Below are 19925 nucleotides of genomic sequence, written 5' to 3' on the forward strand. Positions count from 1 at the left end.
AGGTCGCCCACTTCCAGGCTCCTACATTCATCCCTCTCTCCTTCCCTGCCTCCCTCCCTCCTGCTTCATCTGTTCATCCACCACTCACTCACTTGGCACGCTCAGGCTTCTCTCTCTCTCTCGTCACACACACACACACACACACACACACACACACACCTCATTATACGCTCGTTGCCATCTCTCGCTGTGGCGATTGCACTCTTGCTGTCTAAAATGGGGGGTCCTGGAATGACCCACAGCAGCCCTGAGGGGGGCCTTCAGCTAAAATGAGCAATAGTTAAACTTTACTAAAATTGAATGGAGAGGTGATTACAGTCTGAAAGTGTGTAAGAAAGAAGTGCGGGTCGCTTGTTATGTTTCCATGTAAAGTTTTTTTTTTACAAATCAACAACTTCTTCCCACTGTTTTCCTGTTCCTGGTGATATGTGTGGTGATGCTTGAAGTTGCTTGTTGTGTGTCCATATCACCATGACGATCCTCTGATTCTCACCTCATTTCCCTCCTCCATTCCACTAACCTGCCTTTCCTTCTCTTTCCACCCACCTCCACTCTCTCAATGTCTAACAGCCACCACTGGGTAAAGTAAGGGAGGGGAGAAAAAAGAAAGGAGAACGGGTTGCTAAGCAACCATTGTGCCTGTTGCTTTTGCCATCACTGGGCGGTTAGTTGAAGGTCGAGGGACTGAGAGGCAAAAAGCGATTACCAGCTCAACAAATGAGGTGAATGTGCTATGTGTGTGTGTGTATGAAAGAGACAGAGACTTTGTGTGTGTGTGTGTCTGTCTCAGCACTCTTGTCAGACAGCAATTATGGCACAAATTGTAAAAGGTTCCACATGGTGAGTGAAGGGACTGAATGACCACTGAGCGGTTTGTCCTTTTGTATCTGTGTGTTGCTCAGCAGAGGTCCCCGACCATCCTCACGGGAACGGCCTCAGGGCTACTTCTTCTTCATCTGTGATTGTTGCCATGATGCAAATAATCTCTGTATTGTCTATTTGTCGCTCTTTGTCTAAAACTGTGGTGAAGATCAGAAATGAAACCAGGCAAAACACACAGACACACACAGACACACACAGACACACACACATGCAACTTCTGAGGCTCAGCGTTGGTTTGTTTGATGTCTGCTGTAATCCTTCAGACGCTCATGTGCTTTCTGCTGTGTGTGTGTGTGTGTGTGCGCGTGTGTGTGTGTGTGTGTGTGTGTGTGTGTGTGTGTGTGTGTGTGTGTGTGCTGACTGCATCTACGGAATGAAAACAGGACTTTTGACCGCCTCATTATTTTACTCCTAACAAGCTGAGCAAACAAAATACATGACAGCTGTGAGAGCGTTTGTCAGAAATAATAGCAAGCAATGACTGACAAAATTAAGGATGCAGATGCACACACACACACACACACACACACACACACACACACACACACACACACACACACACACACACACACACACACACACACACACACACACACTCACACTGAATGAAATTCTGAATTTATTTTTTCTCTGAGCTCTGAGCACCCAGAAGGTAACTTCACTGTCAAATGTATTTTAATTAGATTTATTTATGGGAACATCCTGAATTATGTGCATACTCCAAATGACCACGCTGGGAGAAATCAATGACCTCAAACACACGCACACTCGCGCACATTCACTCACACACACTCAGACACAGAGTAATTTACACATCCCAGGAACGTATTGTAAATCTGTCACACGTGTGACAAACACAGCATCCCCTGACCCTGAACTTCATCTGTCATGCATTTGCACATGTGTGTCTCTGTTTGTGATATGTGCACGCCTGTGTGTGTGTGTGTGAGTGATATCAGTGTGGTACCTGTGTGTTGTCTGTGCACGTGTGTGTGACAGAGAGAGTGTGTCTGATTAAGTGTTCAAGCCAAATCATTTATCAACAAATGAGGCAGGGAAGCCTGGCAGAAATGACACACTGAACAGGGTTATGACAAAGTGTAACCGTGTGAATATACGGTATGAAATTTAGTGTTGAATTCCAGTGTGCATGTTTGAGACAATGTGTTTGTGTGTGTGTGTGTGTGTGTGTGTGTGTGTGTGTGTTGGAGAGAGAGAGAGAGAGAGAGAGAGAGAGTAAATGCATTTGCCCCTACTACTGTTATAAGACTGTGTTTATAGCAATAGAGGTTTCTCCTTGTTTTCTGTTGTATGCGCCTGACTGAGCGATATCACAGATTTGTTTCTATTTAAAATCAGACCTGCTGCTTCCCTCCAAGGAACTCTAGATTAAACAGAAACACACACAAACTGAATTCAATTATACTAACAGACTGGGGTAAAAGTGGATCCATTTTTTTACTTTACATTTAACTATGCTCCAAAAACGTGAAGCCAAACCCTCTCTCTCTCTCTCTCTCTCTCTGCTCTCTCCCCCCCGAGTGAACCCGTGGCACTACCGTAGGAAGTGATTAACACTTCAACATAGATTCAAACACACACACACTCACACCATTGTAAAGCATGCCTGACAACGCTCTCATTACTTTGAGACTTCAAAGCAGCCGAGCGTTTGCACCCACAGCTCCAAACTAACTCGTCATTAAACCTCCAACTCTTCTTCACATTCCCAAAATGACACACACAAGCGTTCGCATCGTCTAAAATGCATAAAAAAAAGCATCCTTCACCTCTGTTTCGCCTCCTCTTTTTCCATATGACTCTCTCCTCCCTCTCAATTCCTCTAACAAACATTTGGCAAACAGCCGACTCCACTTTCCAGTCTAAATTGTATGCTAATCCGTGTTTGGGTTGGAGACTAACAGGATTGTGGAGCACCTAACACCCATGACTTAATGTGTCACGCAGGATACTCGCAGTAAAGTCACTTATACTGAGCTCTGGACTGGAGTGATAAAGTCAAAGTGTGGATCCTCGAACGTCACTATTTCCTCCGTCATAAACTGAGCCCACACACGCACGACAGGGGAATGTAAATGGCGCCACCTTCTTCTTCTTCTTCACTTCAGATAAAACAAGGTGTTTGTAAATGTCTTCAAAGACGCCGATCACGATGATGGAGATGAAACAAGTGATTTTACAGCTGGACAGATGCGAGATGCTGTCTTGTTAAAATGTACAGATTATGGATGGCAGCATTCATTTCCATTATTTGCCTTTTTTGTTATCTTCAGAAGCTGTTTACATCATCAAGAGGATGTAAAACTAATTTCAGCAACTGGATTGATCAGGGTTGTCCTTCACGTTGATCGTTTGGGCGTCATTCTATCCAGTCTAGTGTAATTCTATCTAGGAGTGTGAAACAGATGAGGCTCTAAGGGGCCACGTGGGAATTCTGTTCTGTTTAACATTATGGATGAGAGGGTGATGAATGAAGAGTGGAGACACGGCGAAGTGACGGTCAAAAGCTCGCCAAAAAGGTCACTGCAACATCTCTAAGTGCAAAAAAATATCAAAGTTTTCAGTATGTTTGATCAGCGTAACCGAGAGATGAGAGCTGCAGCTGAGCTTGAATGCATTTCCATGTGTTTCAAGGAATTTCTTCATTTCTGTTTCATCAGTTAAAAAAGACTCGGCGCTCACTTCTTGTTTCAGGGAATCTGTTGCAATCCAGATGATATTTGAAGTATAATTTATTGAAGTTTGGGCTTGGAAACGCCACAGACGGGGGGAAGTATCGTCAAAGAATTTCAATTTCATTTAATTTTATTATATAACGCCACAATAACAAGTAATTATGGAGGCAATGAGGATTATTGTGAGCGTGCAATCTGTGACGGAAGAGGTCCTTGATGCATCCCACACGCTGATATTGTCGACCCCAACCTGCAGCTCAAATCAATTGGCGGCCTCGCTCACACTTAAACATGAGATGCGTTCAAACCCAAGGATGCCATGTAAGAACGCGTCACTTTGTCTTTCTCTCTCCGTCTCAATCAAACTCATTGATTTCGCCACTGAGAGTGTGCAAGCGATCGAGGAAGCTAAATGGCAGATGGCCTCGATTTGAGATATTCACTCTGGAGCACCTGTTCACAAAGGAAAGTCTGTTGTTTCATTAAAGTGTGTGTGGCTCCGTGTGTGTGTGTGTGTGTGGAAGGAGTCGGGGTGAAAAAGAGAAATAAAACACAATCCTTACGTCTCCATGGTTACCTCACTCTTTTTGTCTTACAAATGAGCCACTAACGCATAAGTACTACCAATATCAGTTAACCTCTGTGTTTGTGTGTGTGTGTGTGTGTGTGTGTGTGTGTGTGTGTGTGTGTTTTATAAAAAGCTAGAGGTTGGAGGGACAAAGTTATTGATCAGCGAGCTTCTGTAAACACTGCTGCTCAGCAGTGATACTGCCCGGCACAAAAACTCATTATTCTTTTGTTTGGAGGAAGTTATGAGTGACCGTAAGGCACAAAACACACACACACACACACAACACATATACAAGAAAACCACAAGCTGGATAAACAGTCACAGTGAGCGGCTCTGGTTTGTTTTAATGACTCTCATCTCCTGCTGCAGAGAAACAAACAGCTGCTTTGCTTTTATAAAGACACTCACATAATGTAAACATCTGTACGTCCTCCCGCCGGATCTGCACAGGAAGCATCGTACACAACTCCAAACGAATTAAGCCTCAGCGATGAAGACGAACGAATGACAAACTCTTTGTATTTGTCTCCCAGGGCGAATGGGTGTGTGTGAGATGGACTGAAGTGTGCGTGGTGCGAGTGTGTCTCGTCCTCAGCGTACCTTCTTGTAGAGGGAGCGCAGGTCTCTATACTGCCACATGCTGCTGAGGACCTGCGAGGCTGCCTTCACCACCTTGGCCGAGTGTCTGGAGAGAGAAGAGGAGGAGAAGAGCTGAGAAGATGATTCCATTAAACATGACTCAGCCCTCCCCAGATGCTGTTCTTTTGCGGATAATGCTGCAATATTATTCTTTCACAGATGCAGGAGATGTGAAACGTGTACAGGGGCAGTGGCACTTATACGGGCTTTAAGAGGGCTATTGGTCTTTGGGGCTAAGAATGCGTGCCAAACAGAGAGTTTCCAAATGAGTTTAAAATCACCCTCTCTGCAATGCTAATGGACCCCTCCCTGCCACTTAGTTGAAAAATGAGTCCGGCAGGAGTCGCTCCTCACGCTCTGACCTTCTAACTGCCACAGAGGGGAAGCAGAGTGGACGCTCGGCCTCAAAATCTTCCTCCCATGATCGCTCCGAGTTTTCTGCTGTAACCAAACCCATCTTGGACGCAGACTTATCTTGGGCGTGTGGAGAGATTAAAAAATACTCGCTGCAAATGCGTGGCACCGGGTTGCACTTGTCATAATTACACACAGATAAATGGATCCCAAGGAAATACGGTGCAATGCTAATTTCCTCTGTTAAATGAAAAATATGTAAAAGAGAAGGAAACCGGTAGCTTCACTATTCAAACAGCATCGAGAGTTTTTACTTTTGAGGAAAATCAATACTCATTATCCAAGTGAAAGGGCATTGCCAGTTGAATAACATTATTATATAATTACGGATGATTCATCATGTAAATATTACAGCCATCAGCGTGCAGCTTCACAATGACAAACAATACCGTGTTGTTGTTCTCATCGCTTTAAAGCATTTAAAGCTCTTAGTGTTCCAAAGGTATATGTGATAAAAGTAGTTTCCATTTTACTGCAATTTACAGCTCCACTTGTTCTAATGGAGCTGGTAAACACATAATGAATATCTGCGGCTGTAAAGGCTTTATGAACGCGTGTGTGATGGAGCAAAGCTGCATCGATAAGGGACATGTAGTCTCAGTGTGGCCTGAATACATCAAGATATGTGGGTGTTCAGCAGTCGGCGGGTCGGTGTGTGATTCTACACGTAGGCAGGTTTGTGTCAGAGCCTGGTCTCTCCCGGGGTAATGGCACCCCTGAGCACACTTCCCTAAATAGATCGAGTCCCTCTCCACCACAATAAATCAACATTTGACCTCCGTCAGACAACGCTCTGATGTCATGGCAACCCCCCCTGACCTGCCGGTTGCCATAGCAGCAAGGTAGAACACCCTGCTCAGTCTCCCTTGGCGACGGGGACTCACAATCCTGCTGGCAACCTTCCTTGTTGCTCTCCAGCTGTGTTGTGCATGAGCAACACAGAATGACTTATGAATAATGCTATGAGGTCATCAACAATTACCACTTTTTTAAGCTTTACAAACACAAGACTTAATAATAATAATAATAATAATACATTTTATTTGTAAGCACTTTTCATAGTTAAAAACTTGACTGTTGCACTCTTGTATTGATGTCATTAGTACATAATAAAGTGGCTTTGACTGCACTAGATTCAGTACGATACACTTTTCAATACTTTTGGTTAAATAATTATAAGCATGATTATCCCAACCTTTCTTTCCTGAGCATATAGAAGGGATTCATGCAGTTGTGCTGCATTTCAATGGGCAGAAATAACTCTTGTAGTTGTAGATGTCGAGTAGTTGCTGGTTTTATTTCCCTCTGACTAACTCGCTTTTATGTCCTCAACCTTGGAGAAATAAAGCAAAAAAAAAAAAAAACGGCAGTCTCTGTCAACGTCCAGGCGCTGAGCCAGGACGTCTGCAGCCTCCCCCCTCCCATCCTCCCCTCCTCCCCCCCTCCCTCACCCATCATCCACTGCCAAATGTAACACAGAGTCACTTCAGCAGTGGGGTTGGCTCAAAGAAGGGATTTAGCATTGGAGCCATCCAAATAAACAAAGTACTACAGAGCGGAATCCATCTTACAAAACACACATTGATCTCGGGAGGAGGCAGGTTCAGTATCTTAAAGGAGAGGAATGAAGGGCAGGAGGAAAACATGGACGAACAACGAAACCAAGAGGTTGAAGAGGTGAAGCCACAGCGGAGCAAGGGTAACGTCTCGCCCACTCACTTGTCTCCTTTGCTGCGCGCGATGCCGATGAGCTTCTCGATGCCGCCGGCGTCCCGCAGGGCTTTGGCGTTCTCCATGTTCTTGGTGATGACCTCGTGCAGGGCGCAGCAGATGGCCGTCACCGTGTCGTCGGACATGGCTTTGCTGGGAGGCCCCGTGGTCCCGGAGGTCCCGCCGCTGGTGGTGTTGTTGTTGCTGCTGCTGCTGCCCGGTAACCTGTGGATCAGGTCCCTCATTGCGTATTTACCTGGAGTATGTGTGTGTGGAATGGAGACAGAAGCCAGAAGAGGAAGAAATCGGTCAAATTTAATCGTCACGCTGCAAGCTGTGGCTCCTGAGTGGATCGGACAACTTCACGAGGCTCACACACACTCACTCACACACACACACCGACATGGCTAGAATCCAATACCAGGGCGACTCTGGTGGAGCACATGGAAGCGATAAGTACAAGATAGCAGAGATGTTGAAGGTAAAGCAGCCAGGTTTGGGAGGAGTTCAGTAGGTGATCATGAAAAATACTAATCTTACAGAAAGATAGAAAACACAGATATCTATGCTGGTTTGTTGTTCACATTTAATACTCTGGGACTGAGCCAGTGTATAGATCAGGTTAGTCAGGCTGCACTGCGAGCCGCACGTCTGACGGGGGGAATGTTCAGCGGGCCACATTGAAAAGCGCAACGGGCCGGATGTGGCCCGCGGGCCGTAGTTTGCCCACCCCTGATTACCAACACACACACTATACTATAGATAGTGTTGGTGTGTGTTGGTAATCAACATGTTAAATATTCTCAATTCCTTTGCAGGGATAAAAATATTGAATATATGAATATATTATTGTACGGAGGAGAAATTGTGTTTGTTGGTTGTTGCCGCCGCCTATCTCTCACTTGGGAATCGTGTAATCAGGACAGAAAACCCAAAGAGTCTCCGTGGATCCATCACCACGCCGCTCCTGAAATGTTTGGCGTTCAGGCCTGTAAGAAAAGATTGCCACTTCGGCTTCTCTGCGAGAGCTGGAGGGAGCGCCGATGATGAAGATGAAGATGAGTGGAGAGGGAAGGAACGGGGGCCGTGGTGAGAAAAGTCAAGGAGTAAGCATCGGATAGGAACCCAGGGATCATCTTGACATCTCGGGTTCGCCATTTTAGATAAACAGGCGTTATTATAGAGGGGATTCGGGGGGAGAACCGGGTTTCGTGCTCGCAACCCAATGCAAGTCACGCTTCAATAAAACAAGCAGCTAACTTACCCGACCAGGAGAGGCCGCTAGATTGCCCTCACAGTCGCCTCATCATCAAGTGAATGACTCCCTGACGACCCCTCCGGCACCACTAAACACCCGCGCCAAAGCACTAAATGTGTAGTAAACACAAAGCATTATGGGATTTCTCTCAAACGCTTCTTAAAACAAGTTATTTCCAGAGCAGTAGCGCACGACTACTAACGGTCTCTCTGCATCCGAGATCTAATATTTTACTTGTCACGGCTGCTGCTTTGAATTTATTAAAGCTTCTCAGGTGGAGAAAAAAAAGCAAAAACAGAACATTTTTGCGGCGAGTCGCAGCTCCGTCTCCCCACCCTCCTTCGCCACCTTCCATCCTTTCTCACATACAGTATCTCTCCTCTTCTTTCCTATCTTCCCCATTTGTCATTTCATCTCCTCTTCCTGTATAAGAAGCTGAATCCGTCGCTGCGGAAACCTAAAGGCCTGCCGGTTAATCCCTCCCATCCCCGCATCACCTTGGATTTAAAGAAGTCAATCTGGCTGAATGGCTGAGAGCAGCACAGTAATGCGCAGAGCAGACAAAACAGATGACACTTGCACCCTTTTGTATAAGAAGTATAAGACAAGACTTGCGCCACCGTCTTTGCGCATTGCTGTCACACACACTCTCTTTCACACACACACACACACCGCTCTATCATCAGCGTATGGGTGGAGTGGCGAGTTAATTGGCAAAGTGTTATCTCGGGCTGGCAGACTGAACAGAGGTTGAGTGGTCATTGTCTTGTGGCTGTGGGGACAAAGTTAAGCTCCGTCCCAAGAGGAAGACTCATTATTTGACTGACTGGTTAATTTACTGACTGATTAAATAGCTGATGAACTTACTAGCTGATGGGCGTCATTGACGGGCTAATTTAATGATTATCTGCCAGACTAATTTCTGAGTGAGTGACCAAACTATTAACTGACTGGCTGACTGTCAGATAATTTACTGATTGACTGACTCGCTTGCTAACCGCTTGAGCGTCTAAATGATTGAGTGAATGATTTACCAAGCACCAGACTGCAGGGAATCCACAGCAAACAAAGGCACAAACGGGAGAGGCATTTTGAGCAGAGAACAAGAGAACGGGGAAGGGAGAGGAGGAAGAAATGCGGCCAGACAGGCAAACTGAGGGGAAAACAGATAATATATCCTACAGCCACACAATGTGAGATCCAGAGCTTGCGAGAGTATTGATGCGTTGTAAGTCGATATAAATGAGAAGGAGTTGCCACACTTTCAGAATGTCAATGCAATATTTAACACATCTGGAAAGCTTTTGGATGCAATCATTACCGTGGTGAAAACATTATCTGTTGTGAACTCTTTTAACTTGCTATCAATTGAGCCATCGATGGGAATGAGCGGCGAAAACCTCGGCGAGCAATTCCTACGTTTGACACGCTGAAGTGCAATCTCCCTGGCTTTCCTGAAATGTGAAGCCACACCTGGAACATGTCCTCCAGGGCCGAGACAAGCCCCTGCACTCGACACGGCGCAGTCTAATAAACCCGCATTACACACCTCCTCCAATATAGCCGCCCTGTTCGGGAGGTGGAGACGGTAATGTATTCTGGTGCTGCATTCCCTTATGTGTCGCTAACCCCCCTCGCTGAGCAGGGCGTGCTTCATCAAGACCATAATGGCTGATTTGATTTAAAGAGCTCCAATTACCCTCGACAATGGAGTGATTTGATTGTTTGCTGGCGAAGAAGGAAGAGTGTTATTGAAGTGAAATTGGAGGTAATTGTCTCAGGGAAATGTAGGGGAAAGATGAAACGGCTTGATTGGTTGTGGCATCAGACCGTCTGAAAATAAAACACGTTAACACAGACTTATCACCTGATGGGTTCGGGTCCCTCAGGTGGGCTGCCAAGGGCTCGCTGGTATCCAAGGCGACTGGTTTCGTTGATGGTTTGTGTTGAAATCAGCGAGGACACAATGATGACGGACTAGTTTTTCTTCTAATGTTGTCAGATTATTGTCTTTCAGGATTTAATTCTCCTAACAAACCACACAAATGAGCATAATGAACTTTAATTTAAATTTTATAAAAATCAAATGAATTATTTAATAGAAGCCAAGTCGTTATTCACATCATCACACTGCACCCAATTGCCAACCTCATTACTGTGGTTGATCACTGAGCCGTGCCTTGAATACTCTAGGCTGGATGTTGCTTTATGTGATAAACCAAAATGGGAACTCTTCTCTACACTTCAGACAGATATACTGTCTACAGTCACATCATGCCCATTGTAAATAATGCTGACTTGTGGCCTCGTGACAATTGCAAGTATGGAGCCCCATGACGGTAAATTCAGAGGTAGAGATTAGAAAGTTAATCCATTTGAAAGTATTTTTTTTACAGTGTTTATAGGTATAGCACCAGAAAATGTGTTTTTGGTTAACTAAAGTGTCACGGAGCCCTCAGCAGCGACTTTTGCTACTTAATATGCAAACTGCCACTGAATTCAATATGATACAATAAGGAACGAGCTGCGTTGGGGATGTTTCCCCCTAAAAATAGGACGAAGCCTGCAGCTGTAAAAAAAAAAATTTCTTCGAGTTTGTCAAAAGAAAAGATGAGATTGTGACATCTGCTGACTCAGCGGTTTGACAATATCACAATGTGACGTTATTGTCAGGATTCGTGCAATTACCCAAAAATATCTTCAACATTCGCCTCTACGTGTTACGTCCATGCGTCGATCGCTCAGTCATCTGCTGACACAGACTGAGATCTACTTGGAAATGTGTACTTAAGCGACGACATAGATCTGCAAGGCCTGCCCACAGTACATCACTTGATCAGCAGGGGGCGCCAAATTCAAACCAACAGGGGCGTTTTGTTTTCTGCTCTGTGGGCAGATTCTTTTATGAGGAGATAAGAGTGACATTTATTACTGTCCCTGGGTGTCAGCCTTCTGTGTCTCAGCGAGCTCAATGGATTTAAGACTTCACAATAAAATTACACACACACAAACGGCGGATATAACCACAAACATCAACACTGTCACTCAGGGAGTTATTGACATCAAATTTGCTTCTCCCACCTTCCTATCATCTGAATAGTAAATATTACAGCACTGTAATGAGTTCTGGAATATGGGTTCATTTGGAAAGCAGCCAGAAGAAGTGAAAATCATAAACACACATACACACACATCATCCCATCCTCATTAAGTTAAAATAGTTATGAATGACCTCCATACACCTTGATTCTGTCGAGGCAATGCGAGGTGTATGAGGTGGATTCCTTTCAACTCAAAGGGAAAAAAATAAATAAAGCGGCAAGAAGAATGCAGACAGATGAAACACAACAGGTTTAAAGAGGTCAGAAATGGAGGTAAATTGGAAAGTGGCATGCTGTCGCTTCCCGTTCTAACATATTCTGCCTTTCTGTGTTTGGTGCTTTTCACACCAGTTATATTTCGCCCTGTGTGCCGCTCTTTGATGTCTGTGGGTGACAGGTCTGCAGAGCACACTGCAAACTGAGACAGAGAGTGGGAGAGAGAGCGAGAGAGAGAGAGAGAGAGAAACAAACACGCGCACGCACACACACGCACACACGCACAAACACTAACATAAAATAAGGAATCCAATTGATGCAGATTGCATGCAGCCATATTGTAGAGCTTTCCAACTATGATCATAATTTTCCTGAGCTACCATTCTGAACAGATGACATCATTTTCTTATTTTTCCCCACTATGTAACTTAGAGTTTTGACTGATGCGAAAATAACGCAACATTAGAGAGCTCCAACAATGATGTAGTGCTGTTTCGGTTGGACTTTGTTGATCCTTTGAATAAATCTGCCATATTCACCCAAACACGAGTCAGATATGACACAAAGAACACACACAGAAGGCTGGAAATCTCATCACGGGGATACAGCACTCTCTCTTCCTCTCTCTGTATTTATTACTCCTTTCTTCTTTTTCTTGGTCTTTCTCTCTTTCTCTCTCTCCAATAGTCTGGCACAGTGGAGCAGAGGGCGGAGAATGCCAGAGAGAACAAAGTGTGCTGATAAAAGACGCGCCAGGCCCTCAGACACAGGAGATTCATCCTGAAGGCGACACAGGAATTTCATAAAGTATTGCCGCAACAGGGACAGTCAGCTCAGTGTGAGTCAGTGGACGCTACCACGCTGTCTCTCAGCCCACCAGATTCCAAACTTATTCATTTTTTACCACTGCGTGCAAGTCTGCTGACAGCAAGGACGGCAAAATATGTGAAAGTTGGCGACGGTTGAGGAAAACACAGAAAGGACATTCTGGTTCTCTGGTGATCTAAAAATACTTTGGTTTGGTTTGGCTGCGGAATCTGCAAAGTCAGCTGAGTAGAAGGTGTAGTGGAGATGAGTTGATGTGTGTTTGACAGAGGAAGAGAGAGAGGGCAGGCGAATGAGAGGGAGAGAGAGTGTTTAAGTCAAAGGCTTATAGGAAGTGAGATGTTTGTTTCAGCATCTGGAGGCTGCAAACACACACACACATTGAATCAATTGGTAGTGAGCATCATTGTGGCCTCCTTCAGTTTCCAGAGTAACGCTCCCCGCCGGTGATGTCATCACTGCGAGACACAAAGAGTGCGAGGGACTGCAGGAGAGATGGTGTAGCTGGCATGAGCTCATGTCTGAGAGAGGGAGGAGGAGTGTGTGTGTGTGTGTGAGAGAGGGAGAGAGAGAGAGAGAGAGAGAGAGAGAGAGAGAGAGGAGTGGGAGGAGAGACTTAGGCAAATTGAGGTGTGGCGAGACAAAGGCGGAAAGACAAAGAAAAGAAGTGAAGATAAAACAAAAGACCACGCATGATGTCTTCTACTTCTTTGATGCTATTTTCACACGAACACGCTTAGCGCACTGATCCTGATTTGTGATGGTTGATGAGGGAACGCTGACGAATAGGGTGAGGGTCAAAAACAAACAAACAAACAAATACATTCCTCTACATGTTTACCCAGCAGTACTTCTTTCTGGATGTAAGTATTAATAGCCAATAATACTTTGCTTTTCTAATCCTTGGTTTCCCAGGATTAAGAACCTTGAACCACTTAACTAATATGATAATGATGATAATATTTGTGTACAAAACACGTTTTTTCTGGCATATAACTAAATAAATACATCTATTTATTGCAGTTGAATAAAGTGAAGACAACAACATTTAATTTGCAGCATAAGACAATCGATTATCATCCATGTTCTCAGGAATAATAGGACGTGTTTACCTCTTATTTTTGTTTTTACTATTATTCCTCACTGCTTTGCTGTGATTGGCTGACAAATGTGAGAGGGCGTGTCTAAATTGTTAGAAAAGTATTGCATCTCATTAACAAAGATTACTGGCTTAAATCTACTTTAACCAAACTTGGTGGGTAAGCGATCCCATCATTGGGCATAAAAACAAAACATCGATGGATCTGATGGTGGCGCTATAACAAGAGATCATAATAATGAATGAATTTTCACAATAAATCACCTTTAGCTTGGATTTTAAGGCGATCGTCTGCTGCATTTGTGCAAAAATAAATAAAATGGAACCAAAACAAAAATGAAAGCATGGGTCTTCTTGGCATTCACTTGGCGTTCCCGATTCATTGCGTGTCAAATTACCATCTGTAGCGTTAACGGGGGGAAGAATCGCGCTGACAGACGGCGTGGCGGTGAATGGCACTCATTTATTGCCACGCAGGCGAACAGTATATTATGCAAATCAACAACCATGACGGAGGTGAAATCAGGAGAGACAAAAACATTGACAGATGAGACGAGTGATTCTCAGCGACATCAACACCAGGCTAAATCACGTTACGGAGGAATTGGAACGTAAGTGTACATGCACAGCGATCTCTTCAGCTGCCACTCCTCTATTCTTCTTTCACTGCCTCTCTTCTGTTTCCCATCCCTCCATTCACTCTCTCTGTCTTTGTCTCTCTCTCTTTCTGTCTTTAATCAAAGAATGTTGCGTTATGATACAATGCGACGGGAGCGTTTCTACAGACCCCACAAAGCTGTGTGGCCTCCCCGGGTTAGAGGCTGCGTGTTGTGGAGGAGAAGGCGTTCCTGGGAGGTTAGAGTCAGAGCGGCGTGCAGGGCCGGCAAGCAGAGGCCAAACGGGGGCTCGTCTCTAAGCAGTGCCTGGCCTCCACCGACTTCCTGTCCACACAAATCAACTCACGCCTCGCCCCAAAGCAAAGGTTCACCGTCGACTGCATCCTTTCACTTCACCTCCTTCATTCTCCCTCTCTCTCTCTCTCTCTCTCTCTCTCTCTCTCCCTCTCTCTCTGCTCACTCTATCTGCATCCTGCTCTTGAGCTAGCAGCTTGGAACACCTTATGCAAACTACCAGGTTGTTGGCGTGATTTTGATACTCATTAGCACTTCTGATCCTACTGAGAAATAAAAAACACGACAGTTTTACACACCTTATGTCTCTCTTTCTCTTTCTCTCTCCTCGCTCTAAATGCTTTCCGGTGTGTGTTTTGGTGGACTAAAATCACTGAAACTTTCATCAGCTGAAAGTGGAGGGCAAGTATATATGTAAAGACAAAGAGAGATGTGGACTTCCCCTCTTGCTTTCTCTCTCTCACCCCTGTTTGTGTGTGTTTGTGTGTGTGTGTGTCATACTCGCTTTGTTATGAACCCAGCATAATTTACTGAGATATTTATGTCCTCTGTGACGGTGTGGATTTATGCAGCCATTACGGACCCAGAGGAGCTTCACTGAGCACATAACTCCTCCAACATCTGCATTGACAAGACGCCACTGCACCTTTAACTAAAACAAACACTAAGTCACACGCCGCTTTACAATGTGAACACGTGAAGCTCCGGGCCGGCAGCATTCCGCGTTGTTCTTAAAGACATTCTGTAAAAAAAGGGAGAGGCTCCAGAAGCCCCTTTGCCTGAGACGGAGGGTAGAAGGGTTGCTATAGAAACCACAGAGCCCACCAGGAAGCCCCGATAATCAGAGAGGGGTCTGTTTCTCTCGTTCACACACACACACACACACACACACACACACACACACACACACACACACACACACACACACACACACACACATTAGAAGTGCCTTAATGTGTCAGGTTAACCGGTGATGCCCGTTAGAAAGCCTAATAGTCTCACTCATTACCTTCGTTTGCTTCTCCAAGGCAAAAGCAAGACTTTGATCAGCTGCCACCCTCTCTCTCTCTCTCTCTCTCTCTCTCTCTCTCTCTCTCTACCTCTCCTACCCTCCATCTCTCCCTTCCCCCCCCCAATATATATTCATTACTTGTTTATTTCCTTTGCTCAACCCCTGCAGTGTATTCCATTATTAGGTCTCTCTTTCTCTCCAGCATCACACAGACACACACACACGCACACATACACACTAGCACCTTAGTAAAATTCCATTCTATTCTTTGTTTACTGTGCTATAAATAACTTCATGTAATGGCTTAATTAGAAAAAGAATCCAATGTACAGACGTCACTTTCATCAGAGTCAGTAATGTGTGATGGATGTGTTTTGTAGCACGACATTGTGTACTCCCGCAAATTTACCCCTAATTCCTTGCTGGCTGTGGAATCCGAATATATCAAACACATTCAAATATTAATTAAGCGCAGGTAAAGCAGCACATTAGCCAGCCGGCCGCCTCGATTCACAAACGCTCGTCTGTAATTGCACAGACTTGATCCTGGTTACGGAGCTCGCTTGGCAACCGCAGACGATTTGGCAGCGTCACACACACACACACAGACACAGACACACACACACACACACACACACACACACACACACACACACACACACACACACACACACAAAACGGTAAAGGCGTATTGAAAGGGATCACTCAACACTCCTGAGTCCCTCCTGTGATCACCAGGCTCTCCATCTCCTCCTTACTCACCGATGAGCTCCTTGTTCCGAATGTCCAGGGCCATGTTCCGGAGGGCGGTCGCCACAGCGCACACCACTTTATCGTTGTCTATCCTCAGTAGCTCCACCAGGATAGGAAGGCCCTTCTCCTTACGCACGGCAGCCCGGATATACACTGACCACTGATGGGGAGAGGAGGGAGAGCATAAGGTTAACAGGGCAATGTTTGCTTTATCTCCTACTTTACACACACTTGCTGCAGCTGTCATTGTCGCCAGTCCCCTGCCTTATTGTCACTATTCTAACATTTTCTTCGTCTTTTACTTTTTTCTCTTTTACTGTAATAAATTGGTAGCTGTGAGGCAGACTTCCCACTCTGAGAGAGGTCGAGTGGGAGACATTACAATCTAAGGCCATAAAAGAGAGGCTGAGGCATTAGTCATAGGGAAGTGATATAACAGAGGGAATTATGAACCCATGAGGGGGTTTTGAGCTTTAAGACCACTCTACTCTCCCCCAGTAGCCACCTCGACACACTTAAATGGGGCACTTAACCCCAAACGGCTCAAGTGGTGCCGTCTGGATGGTTTGGAGGCCTGTAGACACGGCGGACAGCACCCAGGAAAAAGAGCAACTCACCTTCCAGGGGTGCAGAGAGAGAGAGAGAGAGTGAGAGAGAGAAATAGGCTCGGACAATCATGTCAGGGACTCAATCTTCCATCGTGTATTCACCCACGATCCCGCGCCTTAGCCAGCAGCTTAGCAAGCTGAGCCCGGGGCACCGCCTCAGCTGTATGCCAACACGTCCCTCACCCAAAACCGATGGCAGCGCTGTTCTCTAAGAGGGAGCGCTCTTAGGCGAGACACAACAATGCACAAACACACACATACACACACACACCGGCGGTAATTTCCCAAAATAGAAAATGTGATTTCCCGGAGACCACCTGCCCCCACCATTTCCTTCCTCTCCCTTGTCGCTTTCTATCTAGTGACCTCCTCCATCTCTCTCTCTCTCTCTCTCTCTCTCTCTCTTTGTCCACTGCTCTCCCACTGGAGGCACCTAGCAAACCAAAATCAAATACACAGCCCTCCCACGCAAATAATCTACATTGCCGCTCAAAGGCCCCTTGCGAAAGCAGCGGATAAAAATAAACAAAAAATATGTGCACTCTTTTTTCTTTTTTTTACTGACAAATAATCATTTTCCAGCAACTTTTCTTCATTTGAACCTATTTGGAAGCGAATGCAGCATTCGCATTCAGCGCCTTCAAGATCACTCCAAGGTCAGTCCTGCTTCATTCACCTGCCTGGAGGCGACAGCTGCCCTCACCCACACACACCTCGCCGCACTCCCTGGTGTGTTAGGACTCATATTAGTACAGTAATTGCGTTGCTAGAGAACAAACTCACACGCTATAAAACATATATGAACATACTTACGTCACACAACCTTACACCAGATCAAACAATGCATGGACCGCGCCCGCTTTGCAACCTCCACTTATGTTTCAATTAATATGAACACTGTGCACTCAGCAAGGTCCTTTGGAAAAACTGATTTGCATTTGCTGAGATTGTTAAATTACACCAACCTCAACGCGGCTGCTACTCTATTTTTACCACCTCGACAAGTTCGTTTTCCGGTAAACAAACAGCAGCTCAGCAGTCTGCAGGCTGAACTGAACCTGAAAATCTGCACCGGCGTCAGCACCGCTACATTTAACCGCCTGGCTACAGAGCGCTTTCTTATCCCCCGGTGAGCAACTCTACATACATGCACTCACTGACTGACACGTATAATGCAGTACGGCTGAGGCGAATCTGTACAAAAGACTTATATTGCGTATATCCTCTGTAAGTGTTTGCATTGACCGCATGAGGAGGATAGAGGCTCGTCTCCACAAAGGGCAACAACCTCCTGAGACCCGGACATTTATATTGAATGCATTTTTCATTTCCTCTTGCTATTTGCTCTTGATGGAACCTAATAAGTGTAAAACCTATACATCCTCTTTGAACAGGAGGAACGTTTTGAAAGAAAATGTAATAATACTGTATGTGGACAATGGGTCTAATCTATTCCAAAACACAAGAAAGTCACCAGTGTATATTGTATCTGTTTGTTTCAATGCATCCTGACTGCTATGTCTTCTAGAGGGCAGCGAAAAATGTCCATATATGAGGACAACAGGTTTAAGTTAAGCCCAATGATGTATAAGGTGTCAGGCAAGAAGAATGTGATGTCCACCTATGAGGGCGCATGGTCTCAGTAGGTTAAAATGAACTTAAACGCTCATTTATGTTGAGTTTTCAGTTTGTACCCGGGCGCTGTGAAGTAGAAACACCTGCTGGAGAAGGTAAAGCTTTAAACTGGGTCCTGACCTTCCAGCTGCCGGCAGCCAGGTTCTGCAGAGCCCCGGCCGCTCCCTCCAGAGTGTCGGGGTTGGAGCACTCGGACAGTAGGGTGAGGTAGGGCTTGACGATGGTCGGGTGCCAAAGCATCTGAACCCCTTTGGGGGGCTCGGCCGTGTCCGGGAAAGGACCCACGCCGTCCCACTGTGGATCAGAGAGGAGAAGATGAACGAGGCAGAAGGAGGACCCTCCACAGCTTCATGTCTGTGTGTACAAGTGTAACAGAGTACACAGCACACGCACACACACCACAGTACACTGAATGTATCACGCTGAGATGCACCCTGACCTATTTTCAAAGTAAAAGAGACTCAACTGCATCACTCCCTGTCACCCCAGTTGCTGGAGGGAGGTAGTGATGGGGCGGAAAAGAGTGGAAGAAACATCTGAGCAGGGAGACAGAGAACGTTTCCCTCCTCCTCCTCCTCCTCGCTGTGAGCAATAAACCCAAAGCTCCTCATCCCTCTTCCTCTTCATCTTGATCCTCCTCCTCCTCCCCTAAAATGGAGTCCCCGGGCGTTTGCAGCTACTTTTGCTAAAAGACACGCTCGCACAACTATCCTTCTTCTTCTCCCCCTCATTTATTCCTGCTTCCTTCACTTCTCTCACTTCTCCCCCCTCTCTCTCTTTCCCCCCCTTCACGCCTTCTTGTCCTTTTTCTCAATCATTCTTTCTCTCTCTCTCTTCCTCTCCCCATCGACCTTCTTTGCTTTGCTCTGGTGCCCCCCCGCCCGCCAACCCCCTTATCTCAAGGTAACCGGGGCTGGTGTTCCTCTCGACAAAGTGTGTGTATGTGTGCATTCAGAATTCTCTAAACATGAAGCAAATAAAACCCTTTTCAATTTGTAGGTCTGATGACCTTTTTTACAACACCTCAAAGTCTGTCGCAGTATTTATGCACAAAGATTTTGCAGCGGCAGATTTGTGTTTCCAATATTCCTTTCACAGTAGAATGTGACATGAGTTCATTGATATAGTAAATGAGAAAACTACAGAATGATCGAGTTGTGTTTAGGTCCAGTTCAGTCTCCTTGGGATTCCTGTCTGAACTTCTAATAAATGATTAAAGCGGCTATATTACAGTCAAACTGTGCCCCCCCCCATCTCTCCCTCCCTCTCTCTCTCTCCCCCCGCCCCTCTCTCTCCCCTTCACGCTCTTGTCTGATCTTCTTTTCTGTGGGTTACCCATTTTCCTGACTCAATTCTTCAACCTGCCTCTCGCCACCTGTCTTTCTCAACCGTCTGTTTGTTCATCTGGCCTTCCTCGACATGCTACACACACACACACACACACACACAAACTGAGAACCCTACAATTTGTTTTCTGAGGAGGTCGAGGTCGGGCACGTGGAGAGAGCGCTCGAGGGAGAGAGAGAGAGAGAGAGAGAGAGAGAGAGAGAGAGAGAGAGAGAGAGAGAGAGAGAGAGAGAGAGCTGCAAAGAGCA

The 19925-nt window shown here is 45.6% G+C and overlaps 1 protein-coding gene across 5 annotated transcripts in view; it reads right to left on the reverse strand.

Annotated features, from left to right (window-relative positions):
* ctnnd2a (catenin (cadherin-associated protein), delta 2a) overlaps positions 1 to 19925 on the reverse strand; it is a 166460-nt gene that overhangs the window by 8548 nt on the left and 137987 nt on the right. For all 5 annotated transcript variants that reach the window (XM_076157930.1, XM_076157929.1, XM_076157931.1 and 2 more), the window contains 4 exons: positions 18451 to 18624; positions 16097 to 16247; positions 6922 to 7168; positions 4750 to 4834 (listed from right to left, as the gene is read on the reverse strand). In XM_076157930.1, coding sequence (XP_076014045.1) covers positions 4750 to 4834; positions 6922 to 7168; positions 16097 to 16247; positions 18451 to 18624 — 657 coding nt within the window. The remainder of the gene's footprint in view (positions 1 to 4749; positions 4835 to 6921; positions 7169 to 16096; positions 16248 to 18450; positions 18625 to 19925) is intronic.

Source organism: Genypterus blacodes, unplaced genomic scaffold (assembly GCF_046128005.1).
Source record: "Genypterus blacodes isolate CSIRO-AG114 ecotype Tasmania unplaced genomic scaffold, CSIRO-AGI_Gbla_v1 ptg000076l_1, whole genome shotgun sequence".
In the NCBI taxonomy this organism is placed as follows: domain Eukaryota; kingdom Metazoa; phylum Chordata; class Actinopteri; order Ophidiiformes; family Ophidiidae; genus Genypterus; species Genypterus blacodes.